Here is a 17117-nt window from a genome sequence, read left to right on the forward strand (position 1 = left end):
GAATTTCTAGGTCTCAGAATCCATTGTCATCTTGATGGATTTTTTCCTATGTGCTGGGGGTTCTTCCTTGTGCCCAACTTTAAGGTAGGCCCCTGGGCACCGCTCCATCAAACCAGACAATTATCTGGAGTTTACAATGACAAAGTAAATGAAGCTTCTTCTGCTACTGACTGGGAAGTAACTGCCTCTCTAGTTACTTAATATAAAATGATTACAAAGAAAGTATTTCTTCCAAAAGCGAAGCACAGCACTGGAACTCAGCATGACTGGGGTGAAATCCTGACTTTGTTGGAGTCAATGGCAGAACTCCCACGAACCTCCTAAGGCCAGGATTTCACCCTTGGATTCTATTCATAGCTCTTCCCCTAACTTCCTCTGTATCTCGAGGCAAGTCGCTTAACCTCTCTGTGCCTTAACGTTCCATCAGTAAATGGACTCAACAACCGTTACACAGATCAGAAAGAGAGGGTGAGACTTAACTTACACATGTTTGTAAAGCACTTTGAGATTCTGAGATGGAAGGTGCTAGACAAGTGCAAGATTAGCAGTGTATGAGCTCCTAAATATTTTAGAAATGCAAAAAAATAAATGAGGCAGGTGGATTGTGTCACATAGAGCATGAAAAATAATCACAACAAAAATGCAAGTTGGCATTTCACTTAAAAATGTCTTGGGTCAGATTTATATATAAAAAGGGCAACTTTAAGATTAAAAAGACAGAAACATAAGCAGCAGATCCTCACCCCTATAGAGAGTCCAGAAGGTAGGGGAAGCAGCCCTCCTGGAGTCTGAAAAAAAGCACAAAGCTCTTTTAAAAAAAAAGATCACTGGATCTGTGATCACTCTGAGAGCCAACCAGCCTTAGGAATAATAGGAAATCTGTGAAAAGTCTTGAGACTATGGAGACACCTCGGACAAACTGGAAACAGACAAAGTCAAGATATGTAAGTATTTATTTTGAATTGCCTTTATTATAAATTTTAACACCACAACAAAATATTTTGGTCTATTTTGGCATAGGAGTCCTCCCTTCCTTTCCCTGGGGTTCTATGCAGCCACTACTGGGTTAGAGCAGCAAAGAGTCCTGTGGCACCTTATAGACTAACAGACATTTTGGAGCATGAGCTTTTGTGGGTGAATACCCACTTCGTCGGATGCATGTAGTGGAAATTTCCAGGGGCAGGTATATATATGCAAGCAAGAAGCAAGCTAGAGATAACGAGGTTAGTTCAATCAGGGAGGATGAGACCTTCACACCTCAACTGCTAGAACAGGGTCTCATCCTCCCTGATTGAACTAACCTCGTTATCTCTAGCTTGCTTCTTTCTTGCATATATATACACCTGCCCATGGAAATTTCCACTACTTGCATCCGACGAAGTGGGTATTCACCCACGAAAGCTCATGCTCCAAAATGTCTGTTAGTCTATAAGGTGCCACAGGACTCTCTGCTGCTTTTACAGATCCAGACTAACACGGCTACCCCTCTGATACTTGACTACTGGGTTAGTGGTTGCTGAGGTTCCACAGCTCCCCTGCTCTTAGGAGCCAGTGCCTCCTTGGATGCAAAACTGCCACGCCATGTTTAGCCTCAGTGGCCACTAAAATATGCCTCTGTTCCTGGGTGAAGTCTGGAACTCAGCCCAGCTGAATGGCCAGATATAGGAGCCATACTGCATGATGCATCAGAGTTGCAATAAAATGGTGAGAACGGGCAAGTATCAAGAAGTTAGTTGGTTTTCTCAAAGCTTCAGCTCATGGAGTCAAGCGATTATGTTAGAAACTCAGCTCTTTCTGTTTGGAAAGTAAATTTCTAGCTCTCTCGGGTGGAAAGCTTGAGGCTGTGAACCTTAGAGGCTAAACATAAAATAAACAAACAAAAACCCCAGCAGGCAAATAAAGAGAACTGCACATTTATTTAAAAAAAAATACCTCACTGTTTAGCCAATCTCATGATTTTGAGGAGGCCTGATTCAGGATTTTGGAATGACTGCAACTGGAAGTGCTGTATACTGCTCATTTCATTGTTTGAGGTCTTCAACACTGGGGGCAGCGTCTCTCTGTTTGACTGACCATCATTAAAGGAAAAGTAAAGGTGCTGGGCCACCCAGAGTCCCCTTCCTGTCTGAGAACTCCAGTATGGAGCTCAGCACTGGGCGGGCAGAGACAGAGGAGACGGCCCTCTACCATCAACAAATCCCCTCGGGATTGGGGAGGGGAGAGTCCCAAAAACTAGGGCAAAGGACCCAAACAGCATCACAGTTGATAGTAGGAAAGACCCTCAGTCCCAAAGCGCAAGGTATTTTTGAACAGATAATATGACAATTGCCATCCCTCTCTCCAGGAGCCACACAAGAATCTTACTGCAGCCTATGAGAGTAATTCTTGCAGCCCAAGGGGTGCATGCATCGCCTGCAAGGTGGAGAGAGAGACAAAGGTAAAATTGGGCATAGTAGGGTGTAGGAGGTAGAGGGCTCATTTGCATGAGATCCTCACCAACCTATGAGCAAGTCTGTAAATCCCAGCCACAGAGCTCTGGGGCTTTTTGCTGTTTTGATTTATTTGGGTAGTCAGCCAATCTTTCCTCAGGAGAAGCTATCCTATGTTGCATGGCCTGAAGCATAAGGCCAAGTATATTATTGGATGCATACGGCCCAAATACATTAATTCAAACAGTTCTCCTGATGCAGTACTTCTATTTTCATGCCGGCACATTTCATTGCTCCCAGTGCACAGAGACTGGCTGTCCTTTTTCTACTTGTAGATTCCATTTGGATGCAATAAAGCTGGCTCTCAACCTTTGGACATTGGTAGGGTATCAGGCAGAAGCACTGTGACTGCGAATCTGTGAACAGACAGGTTTCAGTTTTAGTTGCAAATACCAGCAGGTGTGTATGTGCACACGTGTATTTTACAGTCTGGCAACATTTAAAAGAACTAGAAAGAGATAATGAAATTGCAGATTGACAATACGACTATTCCAGACAGCCTTGGATATTAGTGCGGTGGGAATAGACACAAGAGAAGTTTCAAGCATGTATTTTCAAAACATTGGTCCATTCAAGAGCAAGTAAAATGTCAACCTCGCTGATCCATTTGTTTGTCTGGCCAGTTTTTTTTATCTGCCCATGGATGTTTTGAACAAAGACATTATGTTGACTGTATGCTTCCAATTACTTTCAAATGCAGCAATGCTGTGAAATGGATGCTTAAAACTTCTGTTGTGTCTGCTCATATTTCATTAAACCTCCTTTTATGTATCCTAGGCTCTCCACTACTAGCATACAGGTGACTGTGATTTTATTACTCATTTTTAACAGGAACATCTTCTAATTTCTGACATTCTACCCCAGAAATTTTCCATCTAAGAAAATAGTTCTCCCTTTCCTCACTTACAAATGTAAATATTTCATTTATTCCCATTTTATTTGTTTCTATATATTATTTACATATCTTCTGTCTCTGCAGTGATTCCCAATGCTCACCCTCAAGAATACCAAAGCTGGCCTCCATCCTATGTCTATTTTATGCTCATTGGAACATGTGAGGGTAACGCTCGCCATCTACTTTGTAGTCGGAGGTATGAGTACAACTCGAGTAACATACTTTAATCTAGCTAGTGTCTCTAAAAATAGTTGTGAGGACACAGCACCATGAACTGTACAAGCCTGCCCAGAACCCTGACCCCTCTACGTGCATTCCTAGCCCACACCACACTCTATGCCACCACATCCTCCCTGCTGCTTCTAGCCACGCTAGCTGCAATCACACCTCCAATTGCAGTGTAGATGTACCCACAGAGAAGCTGAACCTTAGAAACGCAGGGCCGGCCAAGAAGTGATTTATATAGGAAGATCGCCAAGCAAGGTTGAGGGTACTGGGAGATGAGGGAAAGGGAAGAGATGGGGTGGGGGAGGGGAAGGGGCAGAGAGAAGGAAGAAATATGAAGACGATGGAGTAAAGAAAAAACCTCACATTCTGGATAGCATAAAGAGCAGAGGGGGCAGCTTTTTTAATCCAATTAAGCATTGCCTTGGATTTATTGATCCCTTACAGTGGAAACAAACACTTTTTGATTAAATTTGTTTCTCTTCCAATCTTCTCCCCCTTCTTCGCTCTCTGTGCTGAGCTTCTAAGAGGCGCAGCACACAGTTTATAGGCCGGGGTGGGGGGAAAGAGGTACTATGGGAACTTTAAGACACCTGTGTGCCCTTCTGTCCTTGGGCTACTCTGCGTGGAGAGGTGCCTGTAGTAACTTATACAGTCACGGGGGCCTGTCTAAATTATAGCAGCCTCTCTGGGGCTGCCCTATGGGCTGCAGTGATGCCTAGAACCCCTGCAGAGCTGCGTGCTACAGCCTCACCCCTGACACACACAACATGGCCTATAGGAGTAGGACTTCCCCTTGGCGGGGGTTTGCAAGAGGATCCTCAGGAGTCAGCCTCCCAGCTGTTCTTCCCCTCCTCTAGCCAGATATGGGGCTTTGGAGTCTCTTATTTATGCCACTCCAGCTCTTTGACCCTGCATAAAGGAGCTGGAGCGCCCAGTCTCTGAAAGCGAGTGGAGGAATGAATGTGGCTGCCGCCCATCCCTTTTCTGGCCAGGCTGCTCTGCGCGCTGTGTCAGCCAGCAAACATTTCACAAATTTACTGGAAAATCACTGCTGCTATCGCCCTGTTACTCAGTAAAGAGCAGAGTTGCGCAATAATGTTTGTACACCAATCCTCAGAGGGATTTCACAACGAACTCTGACTCTGTTCGTTAAAGCTCTTAATAAATGTGGATTTCATGTACATTATTTTAAAATTATACCATTAAGAAGCCATTATGTAAAACAACAATACAGTCATGACCAAGAGATACATTGCTGCCTAAACCTATGCTACTCAGTAGTACAGTGATCTAATGTAGCTATTCCGAAAGATTATATAATGTTGCTTATATGGCATGAAACACAACACTAGAGGTTATGTTATCATAAGAACAAACAGAGGATCATATTGGTGGCTTCATTTCCATTATTAATGCTACAGGTCTGAATTGCCTTAAAAGGTCAAGTTCCTGTAGGCCATCTTGTACCCCTGTTTGGTGACCAATGGGAAATGAACTCGGTGATCTCAGTTTGAGATGCCGCACCCCCTACCCCCAAATCAGCATAAATTACACTGAGCCAGATTCTGGTCTTAGTTCCACATAATAGAGTTACTCTAGATTCACTTGATTACCAAACCTCAAAATTATGGAATAAGGCAAGTGAAGCCAAGACAGTTACTCTGGATTACACCGGGGTAACAGAACAGGGCCCACTGTGTTCATGATGTACTGAAGTATATCCATCGACATTACTTTTAATCACTGTTTTTAAATGCAAATACACAGTAGTTAAAAATGTTTTCATTGACAAGAACCAGGGGCAGGATTCTCTTTGCCCGGCAACTTGAGCAGCCATTCACAACAATGCAGAACGAGTGTAAAATAATCAGCATGGTAATGTTTTACTCCCACTTTGCACTGGCTTAAATGACCACACAAGTTGCACTGAACAGAGAATTAAGCCCTAAATGTCTAGGTTATATGGCACCCTTCACTGTGTGCCTGACCACCACTGGAAAGGAGTTAATTTGCTAACCTTTTATTGCTGGAGACCCGGGCTCAGACTTAGTTTAGGGATGCAGGAAAATAAATGTGGCCAAATTTAGCTTTGGAGTAAGCCGCTGGATCTCCTGTTGGTGTTATGGGACTTACCTCATTGATCCCTCATGATGCTTGGATACAAGGTACTGTGTAAATAATAAATACTTACAGTTTCCAAATCATTTGACCCGTCTGTATGCAATATTCAGAGCCTTGTAGTCTTTAATCACACAGGAACAGACCCTGTTACTCTATCTGTTTCCTTTGTTGGGGCAGCACAAAGGGGATAGAAAACTGACTCAGCTCGGGAGCCCCTTTGCATGGTGGGTTCCCCAAATGGCATACAGTTGGTGTGGTCAGCTCAACACTCCCTTGAAGTGCAAGAAGTGCTGAGGAACAGACCTGCGGCTGCTCGAATTCATGCCAGGGACAGAAAGCTCCCTGTGCCTCCCTGCCCTTCTCAGCTAGGAGTAGCTCAGATACACCTTAGAATGTGGACCAGAATGACTGTGAATCTCACTCCTAGAGCAGTGGTGTGGATGTCAAATGTTCTATTCTGAGTTTAAGATCTCAATAAAGCACCGTCCTACCTGAACACGTTTCCCAGTCGTAGCATGTGTCATATCCACAGAGCTCTTTCTTTGAGCTATTTGTTGAAAGCTTTGCCCTTTCAATGGCCCAGTTCAGGTTGGTATCACCATGACAGGGGCCAGAATGCAAGAAATGGAGTGGCTGCTCGTTAAGGCATTTTTCAGCTAAATACTGACAGCTGGGCTTTGTAGAGGGACTTTCAGAAACTGCATGTAGTACGCAGACATCTTCAGAGTAGTGGCTGCCAAGAGACAAAAACAAAAATGTTACAGGAGGCTGGAAAAAATGAAGGAGGCATATGTCAAACCCTTGAAATTCCAGCCGCATAGAATACATTGACATTGCCACTGTGCAGTTAAATCAGGGCTATCATTAGAACAATCAGCTGCATGTCTATCTTAGGTACTTGTACAGCCCCCTACACCACAGTATCCAAGCACATCCCAGTCTGATGTAGTTACTCCCACAACACTCCTGTGAGTTAGGGAAGTGCTAGTCTTCCCATTTTACAGATGTGAAACTGAGGCACAGAGAGACTTGTCCCAAGATCACACAAGACATCTGTGGCAAAGCAGGAATTGAACCCCTGGTCTTCCATGGCCCTACCTAGTGCTCTAACACTGATCAATCCTTCCTTCCTAAGTGTCTCCATGCCAGTCCACCACACAGACATCCTTAGTCTAGCTTGCAAATAATTAGATGCTAAAAATTCTCCAAGACAACAATTTGTTCCCTTGGTGCCTCAGGGGCCTGAGCAGCTGATGTTGTGTAAACAGACAGCATTTCTCTCTAAAACTAAACCAGCAGTGTTCTTGGCTTACTTTAAGCCTGGTGCTCTTCTATGCTTTTTGTGTTATGGTGATGTTCCAAAAATTAAAGCTTAGGTCTAGAGCTCAGGAGAATCCATTTTTCCTCATTTCTTTTCTAAAGTGGCTAGGTCTCCACACCATCATTCCCTGATTTATGATTCCTCTTTGGAGCCGGTAGAGGCTCCCTGTCCCCGTTTGTCCTCTCTTCCCACAGATGGCTTAACAAGCCCACAATTATTTATATCTGGGATGGCAGCACAAGTGATTTCCTCCAAATGCAAACAAATGCAGCATCAGAGTAGGTTATAAAAGGGCCGGTAAGTAAAAAACACTCCTGTGACCAAACACATCTGTCTAACAAAGTTTGAGGTTGTTGCTGTTGTTTTTTTTAGCCAGTTAGAATAAGCCAAACTGGATAATTAGTTACACTCAAATTAATCAGTCTGGCAGAAGTGAACCATCATCACTGGGCGAGTTTCTCAGCTGCTGCAAATCAGTATATCTCCCCGGACTTCAGGGGAGCCAGGTCAATTCACACCACATGTGTTTGGGAAAATCCAGAAGGAATACAGGTGTTGTATTCATATAATTGGCCCTAGGAAGATGGGGCAAACCGGTTTGGGGAGAAAAAAAATCAATCACCAGAAGACCCTTCACTTATCCCTGCAAAAATTCACAGGACTTCAGCAAGTCTGGCTGCTGACTTCAAATGTGGCACAACCCAGGACTTCCCTGGAGTCTGACGCCTTCAGTGTATTCTGCCCCATATCCACCTGACGGAAGTCCCAAACACAAGAGGCATAAAACCAAAGAGCTGACCCGATGGCAACTATCAAAACAAGACCTGGTGAGACTCCACATGGGTAACACAGGCTGGTAGGAAAGCTAGCTGGCTGACCGCTTAGAAGTCAGTGGCTGGAAAGAAGTTAGGTGATGGGGAGGGAAGAATGGAAGCTTGCGGGTCCAGATGGTGGGAGATGGCATTGTGGCATGCTGACCACCGGATGCCATTGTTGATCTGCAGAAAAACAGCTGCTAGCTATAAAAATGGCTGTATTTTGGACACCGTCTTGTGGCTGTTTTGCTAACATCTGGAAAAGGCTGCAAGAATGCCATGGCTAGTCTTATTTTTAACTTTCCCTGTTGTTTCATGTTCACAATGAACCACTCCACCGTCGTGCGACTGTGGCTTTATATCCAAATACTGTATATGCCTTACCCACAATCCTGTGCTGGAGACATGCAAACACATTGAGATCCAACCTGTTTTTGTCCTGGGCTGCAGTTACCTCTAGCTTTAGTTTGCTCATCTGAAAAAGAAAGACAGTATTGTCAGAGCTACTCCCTGAAATAACTGATAAAAAGATGAACAGAAACTAGAAATCTGCTGTCAAAGCTAGAGTGGGTTTATTTTAATTTAGCCTGACCTCCCATAACAAGAGGTGATACGTATTGTTCTTCAGTTAGCAGAGACTCCCAGGTCTAATTCCAACATTTAAAAACAATCTTAAAAACAATGCAAGTATGAATAGAAATCATGCCACACAAAGGACAGAATTTCGAAAAGTTCGGAACATCAAGGTGAATGGGATAGGGACGGGGGGCTCTGTAGTCAGCACCTACACAGAAAACATAAAAGAGCTTTTCCACACCTAGTTGTAAAGCACAAAGTCAGTTCAGCCAAAAGAGTCTTCCCCTGAGCTGAAATAGTACCCAAATCATGGTGCCATTTTCCCTTGCTGTTATTATATATTGGCTTATTTTACAAGACTTACGGTTATTTTTGAATATATTTATTTACATTGTTCTCATCACTGTGGTATTTTTGGAGAATTACAGAAATTAACATGCATGACTGTTGCCAACAACTGGCACAAATCAAACTGCCTCTACCACTCTCACCACTGAACAGTTAACGAAAGCAAAAGTTGGAATGAACAAGTACATCTCACAAAAATCCTCAGACTCAGACTCTGATGGATTGTACGATAGAGCAAATTCTGAAATGAAAGGCTATCCACCGAAAACACCCTGCTGCCCATGTGCCGGACTTCCCCTCTGGAGAGGGGATTCCAGTGGAACCCAGATGGCATAAAAAGATATAGGCAGTCCCCAAGATGGCCATATCTTCAGGTCTTTATAGAAGATAACATCTTTGAGCTGTACCTAGAAGTTGTCTGGGAACAATTTCAATTAAAAGAATGCAGGTGTCATGCATCTACTCTAGTCTGCACTTCCAAAGAGGTAGGTAGGTAGGTAGATTTCTGCTGAGTTCAAAAAGCTTCCAAGTGGGTTCGTAAGTAGATTCCAAGGTAAAGAGCACATTATAAAGGTCTGGCTTGGTGGTGCTGTGAGCTCGATGGATGGAAGTTGGTTAATCTTGGGGAAGGTCTTGAAATCTTGTTTCATGGGATTTCCTCAAAAGGTTCAGGCCATGTCTTGACAAAGGGATAGTTAACCATGGTGAAGCTCACAGACTGGAAAGGTTGAAATTTTGGGGCCAGCTCTGCTGTCTGAGAACTACAACTAGGTATGTGCAATAGTCCTCTCCTGTTTTTCTGAACAATGTAGAGCAAGAAGTGCGAGGAAGAAGCATGAACTGAGAAGTAAAGGGAAAGATCCAGTTCATTTAACCACTTACTTTCAGACCTTTGCTACAGATTCTTTGAAGCCACAGGCAACAGCAACAATAAGTGCAGATGTTTCTTTCGAATGGAAAGAAACCATTATTCATGGCAGGCTTCCAGTTAACCATGTAACTTGCCATGTGACATCTTCCATAATTGCCATTTGGGATGGCTCACTCTTAGACCATTTTGCAAGAACAGGAAGTGGGCCAGGGATAGACTTAACTTTCAAGGCTTTAACTTGATTGGAAACAAGTTTGGAAAAAACAAATGCACAACTACAAAATGTAGAGTAAGTAGCTAGGAGTAGTACTAGTGAAGAAGGATATTGGATTTATAGTGGATCGCACAATGAATATGAGCCAATAAGGAAATTCAGTTATTAAAAAGGTTAATATCATTCTGGGGTGTATTAACAGGAGCGTCGCATGTAAGGTACAGGAGGTAATTGTCCCACTCTACTTGGTGCTGGTGAGGCCTTAGGTGGAGTTCTATGTCCAATTTTGGGTGTCACACTTCAGGAAAAATGTGAACAAACTGGAGAGAGTCCGTAGGGGTACAACAGAAATGATACAAAGCAAACCTGATCTATGAGGAAAGGTTAACGAACTGGGCATGTTTAGTATTGAGAAAAGAAGACTGAGGGGGGACATAACAACAGTTATCAAATATGTTAACGGCTGTGATAAAGAGGACTGTGATCAATTGCTCTCCATGTTCTCTTGAGGTAGGACAAGTAGTAATGGGCTAATCTGCGGCAAGGGAGATATAGATTAGATATTAAGAAAAACTTTCTAACTATATGGGTAGTTAAGTTCTGGAATTGGCTTCAGAAGGAGATTGTGGAATTGCCACCATTGGAGGTTTTTCAGAACAGGTTGGACAAACATCTGTCAGGGATGGTCTAGGTTTACTTGATCCTGCCTCAGAGCAAAGGGGTGGATTTGATGACTTCTCGAGGTCCCTTCCAGCCCTACATCTCTATGTTTCTATAATTACAGGCCTTATTTTTCCTCCTTTAAAAAATGCACTTCTAAATATGAGATGTCACATGAAATACCACCCATGTTAAGTATTAAGAAGTTCAAGGCTCCTCAGCCTGCAAAGATCTGGGTTAAATGTAAAAGAACATATCCTTACAACAGGGTCAGTGGTGATGACATTCCCTGTTTAAGAAAATAGACAAGTGCCCTTGAAGAGATGGGAGGAGCAAAATGGTGTGAAATAAAATTCAGTAACACAACCCAGTTGGAGAGCGCTAAGCACCTGGCAAAGGAATCTGCCTGGCTGAGAAGAAAAGTTGCTGAGCATATAAAGAAAATGATGAGCAGTCTGGTGTAGCCAGAGACACAAAACACAATGTGCAGCAGAGAATGGTGAACCAGACAGTAAGCAATCAGCTTCATCGCACGTTTGCTTTCCAGACTAGGCAAGCTCCATAAGAACACTTCTGGGGACGGGTGAGGATTAGGGGAGTACCACACACCATAATATATGAAATAGGTCAGACAATACTAATAGTAATGGAGACCTTGTAAGCTACAGCCCAGTCTCTAATCTCCGTTTATGAGCAAGCTAATGGAAAAGGTAGCCAACACAGTGTCAGGTGCCAGTAACCTGTACCCCTCTCAGTCAGGCTTCAGGGCAAGGCATGGTATTTAGAGAATGCATTGCTGTGGTGGATGACCTCCTCTTGTTATTTAAGCAGTGGAAGCATGTCTTTGTGGCATCTGATATAGGCAATTGCCACATATGCCTGTACTTTCTCCAAAAAGCTGCAAGGGTGAACCCAAAAACGTCTCAGGTGCTTCCTCTCATCAAAAGCAGAGGGCCATTATGAACAACTGTTCCTTCGCCTCCAAAGCCTGCATGTGCACAGTCTCACAAGGGCTGATCTATATGAAGCTACAGGGAGAACTGGTAAGATAACACAAGCTGAGGTTTCAGCACCATGCAGGTGACATCCAGTTCTACATTTCCTTTGCATCAAACATAAATACCACCATCTCCTAGCTTTCACAATGCCTAGTAGGTACAGTTGAAAAGAAAAGTCCATCTGCAGCCTAACAACTTCACTGCTAACAAGTGATAGGTTATAACTCAGTCATAAGTATGAACTCGATGTAGGAATAACTGTATGAAATTCTATGGCCTGTGTTATGCAAGAGGTTGGACTGGATGATTATAATGATCTTTTCTGGCTTTAAAATTTGCCACGCATCATACAATGCTCCACAGTTAGTTAAATCTGATCTGAGTTACACTGTTTAAAAAAAAATTATTGATCCCACCGTGTTATCTGAAATGAAAATATACTAGTCACAGGCAGAACAGGGGTACTAACCTTTTTCGCAGGTAAGTGATCTCAATATAGGAGGTGTCCATGATACCTCTTTCCTACAAGTGTACTGCTTTCCACCAGTGACAATGAAGCCAGCTGGGCAGCGTAGCTGGATGGTTTCCCCGACCTTGTATTCATTTTTTAATGGGGAGATTGTGACGCTCTCAGATACTGATGGTTTAGGGCACATTGATGCTATAGTAAAGAGACAGTTCAAATAAGTATATCATTTTGTGGTAATAAACACAGTAATTAAAGTGGATAAGATATATCCATTTAAAAATGTTGTGACCATTTTCACAATAACGCTGACCTCTTTCATTTGATATTCTAAAATTTGACTTTTTTTTAAAAAACAACACCACAATTATGAGTTTTGAAAAATTTTGACCTGCTCTCATGGTAACATTCCATCTATTACATTTGTCTATCAGTTACTAAAAAGGAATAATAAAGTGTTTATAAAGTATGTCTAATAGCTTAATAAAACTTGTAGAATGCTGGTACAGCATGCTACAAATATTAAAAACAGGCCATTAGAGAATCTTATCAAACTATTTACAATATGTAATTATTAATAAAGTGAATGGTGGTAGAAAGGTTGTAAATATATTCAATAAGTAATTCATGCTGAAATGTACAACCTGAAGATTCAAATCAATGCAAATGCATTGGATTCTTGCCAACTATTTGAATCTCTCTCACTGATAGATTCAGAATAAGTTTTAGCTTTACTTGTTGATTACACTGTAAGCACACCAGGATATGGGTTTTATGGCTGAGATTTCCAAAACAGTCTAGGGGTTTAGACACACATCTTCCATAGAAATTAATGGAAAAGGCATGTGCAAGTCCCCTAGAGACTGCTTTGGAAATCTCATCCTATGTAACTTGTGCGTCTGTCCAATCCTGAGAATGCTAGTTTGTTCAGTCTGATTGTCACAAAATTTACCGCTCACTTGGATAGGTCTGGAAGTGAAATGCAGGTACTGCTGCTGAAGACATTTAAACTCAGACTAGAAAAGGAACTAGAAAGTATCTGTCTTCAGGTTTTCTATAGTACCCAGCAGGATAGTATCTTATTGTTTATAGAATATGCTATAGGAACAATCCTGCATTGGGAAGGGAACAAATATGGCGACGCAGGAGGTCTTCACGACCTCTAACTTCTATCAATCATTAATTTCTTCTTAAGACACAATTTACAGATTATTTTATTAAAAATGGAACCATTCTATTGCTTATTGTATATTCTCCTTCTGAGTTCTGTTGAGCCTAACTGTTCTCCTCTTTCTTACATTGGCACTCAACAGGCTGCTGTGCCCAGGTATGATCTGGTAGACACCTGAGGAACGGATAGCCAATGAGCTCATATCCAGTCATGCAGGCGATTTCAGCTTCTTCCCCAAATGCATAATGATTCTTTTCATTCTACAATTAAATCAAATCCTTTGTAAGTGGAACACTCACTGACATAAGAAACAGATTCTCAGGACCATAGTATTGCAATTGTCATAACAATTTTGTTTTCCTTTCTCTGATGCGAAAGCCATGTGTCCCATTTGTCTGTCCATCCAGGCGCTAATATTGTCCTGCATTCACCCCATTAGTATCGGCACACTGGTTACAACATTAGGGTTCACAAAGAATGCTGTGTGAATTGGGTCCTATATCCTTCATCTATCCTTTGTTTTAGTTGTTGCTGAGATCTTTTACAGATCTGTGATTGGGAGAAAGCCCCCACAGAAAGGGAGCCGTGTAGCTTGCCCTCTATTCAGCAGTATGATTGCTAACACAGCAGGGATGCAAGATATAGTAGATCTCTCTCTATGTTTATGTGCTGGTAAAAGGTCTACTGAAGAAACTGTCAGTCAACATAAAAATATTGATCCCAGAAATGTAAAAAAAATGTTTAGTGCGGCATATTGATGATTGTCTACTACTCATTTGTGGCGCATACACGGACATGCATCAGTATCTCAGCAATAGTGCTTCCCTTGCCTTTTAAATCTCTCTCAATTTTTCACCTTGCAGTAGATTTGTATATTCAATCTCTTCTGTTAAGCTCTTACTGGAGGAAGCAGTAAGTTCTCATCAATCACTCTAACACCTAGCTGATTGTATGCTGCTCCTTGTCCTATTGCTTCCATGTAGCCAAAACCCAAAAAGTCCAAAGTGAAGATGAAGTATGAATTTAATGATTGAGAGACAGGGGAAGGGATTTTTAGGAGCAGAAAGAAAACAGTCAATGAAAAAAACATGGAAAAGAAAATCAGTAGGAAAAAAGCCTGCAAATATAGACGACTTTGGTGAAAAAAGGAGTAAAGTTGGTAAGAAAGAAAATTTAAATTAAAAAACTCTATCTTAAAGTGCACCCACTAATGCCAGCCTAACTTTTGTGATGTTTTATATCCCAAACAGTGGTACATAATATCAGCTTCTAATCAGTTAGAAAAATGTATTTATTAAATAAAGTGGAATCGTGTTGTTGAAGCTGGTGTCATGTACTAATATTTGGATACAATTAGAGGAAACAAAGTTTTGTAGAATGTAAATTAGTTTTGTGAACCCAACAAGGAGTTTGTGAGGCTTGTCAAATCGGGAGCTTCTTGAAGCTCTCTGTCCCTGCACATCACCCCTTATCCCGGGCGTTACAACCCTCTCACCCTGAGAAATCCATTTTCTGGTGGGGATGGCTTAAGACATCCAGACTCTGGTTCACCAATGAAAACATCCACTTCCTTTCTTGCTTCATTGTCATTTACACATGGAGCCCCTCTGAAAAATAAGAGTTTGTAGTTAAGGATGCAAACTAAGGAGTGGTTAAAGTAGATTGAAACAGAAGGGAGAGTTCTCACAACATAGGCCAAAGGGGAGGAGAAGGTGGCAGGGAATACTGCTCCTGCAAACCAGGGAAGGCAAGGGGGAGCTGGGCTCTCTTTCCTCCTCCACTCCCCTCCTATAACCCATTGAAACTAAGGGAAAGAGTACCATGTGCTGACAAGGGCCAGATTAGCCGAAAGCAGCCCAGGGAACAGAGGAGCAGATATTGGGCCAAATTCTCTGCTGACATAACAACTTCCCTGGACTAGCAGAGAATTTTACCTATTTAATTTTCTTGAATTAGAAGAAACAGAGCAAGGAGGACAGAAGATGATGCTGAACCTCTAGGAACTGACTGTGAGCTCAAGTGGTTTGGTCACTTTTGGAGTTCATCATCAGTTGGTTGGGTCATACCGAAGGTAGTCAAAAGTCTATTCCCTGACTACCTAGTTCAGGCAAGGACTAAGGAGGCCCCAGTGCGTGGATATGAGTAGCCTTGGCAGAACTAGATTTTAAATATTTTTTACAATTTGGTGAATATAAATGTTTATTTTAAGCACTTTTTAATTTTCATAGTTGTGGAAAACTATGGGGTGGGGGGGACACATGACACCTGATGACTATTTAATGGCAGCCATTGAGATTTAAAATTTAAAGCTTTATAACTGTTAAAACACAAACTGTCGGCATCACATTTCAAAATAAATATCCTTAAATCAAACTCTAATAAGTGCTCACATAGAACTTTACTTTGCCTAAGTGTAAACTTTGATGATCACTGATGGGAATTTTTATGTCGGTTTGGGTGTATATGGTGAAATTGACCTTTACTGACATTTACCAATACAAATCTAATCCCTCCAAGCCTAGCTATGAGGAAGCACATGCTATGTTACCTTACTTACTGATGGAGCTAGGTAGACAAAGAGAACTTAAAGGGTCTGTATGTGTCCAACAGCCTCAGTAAAGGAGCTCCTATATAGTTATTACAACATAAACAGTACAACTCCCAGTCCCACCTCTGCAGCTTCCACTGATTGCTACCAGTGTTGTGACCACCAGAGAAGATGCACCAGTGGTGAGCTATGGTTATGAAGTTTGCTCCTTGAGACTCAGCCTTTGAATGAGCAACTAAACCCAAGCTGGGGTTGGATTTATGATTTTACATTGAAACCTTGCAAAATTCATGTTTTGCAGTTTCAAAGCAGAACCAGGTGAACCTCAGCAGTTTTGGTCATGTTTCTCTTTGAGATTTTGAATTCAAACCTAAAACCAAGCAAATGAACAAGCAAGCAAGCAAACAAAGCAAACAAACAAGTAAACAAACAGAAGCTTGTGGGAAGAGGAGGCAACATCCAAATTCATGCAGCTCAGAAGACAGGAATGTGTTTGCATAAAGACCCATGAAAAGAAACTGCTGAGTTCGGAATGATTTCAGACAGAGTCATACAAAACATTTAAAAATAACATATTGGTAACACTATTGGAATTCTCTGGGAAGAAACAACAAAACCAAACCAAATTTGTATCAATTTTCAGACATTTTCCTCTAACAGACCCATCCACAGAAACACAGGCAGGAGATTCCTCTCCACTATTCCCTATCCTTACTAGTCACCAAACAGGCATCTTCAATCCCAACCCATCAGGAAGTGGAAATTCCAGTCTACCATCTTCTTACTTGTCCACAAACATTGAGATGTAACAGTCCTCCTCCTGCTCACGTTCACCCTGGCACGGCTTCCCTCCATTCAGCGGTGCGGGGTTATTACACTCACGGGTCCTTCTTCTCTTGAAAGCAGCATCGCAGGAGCTCCAGGCAGACCAGCAACTCCAGTAACCATCTACTGCAACTAGAACAGATGAAAGAAAACTCCAGCCACTTGACAAAGCCACTCTACCTGCATTATTTTCCTTACTCTGTATACAACAGGAAGTCTGGTTGATTAACAGTCACAATTTAAAAGTATTTGCATTGTTTCCTAGCAGAGAAACATGTTATTTATGGGGTTACATTTTAAACAGAGATGGGCCAAACCCAAATTTGAACTTTGAATTTCAGGGGAGTCTAAATATTCCTTTCTTTACACAGTTTTGGTCCCAGGTCATATCCAAAACCAGATGATGCCTATTTTCGAGTTCCACCATATATGCAGCCATTTGGTGATTCCATGAGGCTAGAAATCTTTTCAGACAGCTCATGAGATGTTAGTGTCTTGAAATCCAATTCCTGACCTGAATTCCAGAGCCAAGATATCCCTAAGCCCAAATTTACTCCAGATCCAATTCTGA

The 17117-nt window shown here is 42.0% G+C and overlaps 1 protein-coding gene across 3 annotated transcripts in view; it reads right to left on the reverse strand.

Annotated features, from left to right (window-relative positions):
* Positions 1-1412: 1412 nt before the first annotated feature.
* C6 (complement C6) overlaps positions 1413-17117 on the reverse strand; it is a 60367-nt gene continuing 44662 nt past the window's right edge. For all 3 annotated transcript variants that reach the window (XM_039545664.1, XM_039545665.1, XM_039545663.1), the window contains 7 exons: positions 16507-16678; positions 14669-14780; positions 13301-13433; positions 12006-12197; positions 8254-8344; positions 6225-6466; positions 1413-2845 (listed from right to left, as the gene is read on the reverse strand). In XM_039545664.1, the coding sequence (XP_039401598.1) occupies positions 2664-2845; positions 6225-6466; positions 8254-8344; positions 12006-12197; positions 13301-13433; positions 14669-14780; positions 16507-16678 (1124 nt within the window). In that variant the 3' untranslated portion in view covers positions 1413-2663. The remainder of the gene's footprint in view (positions 2846-6224; positions 6467-8253; positions 8345-12005; positions 12198-13300; positions 13434-14668; positions 14781-16506; positions 16679-17117) is intronic.

The sequence above is a fragment of the Mauremys reevesii genome, linkage group 6 (genome assembly GCF_016161935.1).
Source record: "Mauremys reevesii isolate NIE-2019 linkage group 6, ASM1616193v1, whole genome shotgun sequence".
NCBI classification, from domain to species: Eukaryota; Metazoa; Chordata; order Testudines; family Geoemydidae; genus Mauremys; species Mauremys reevesii.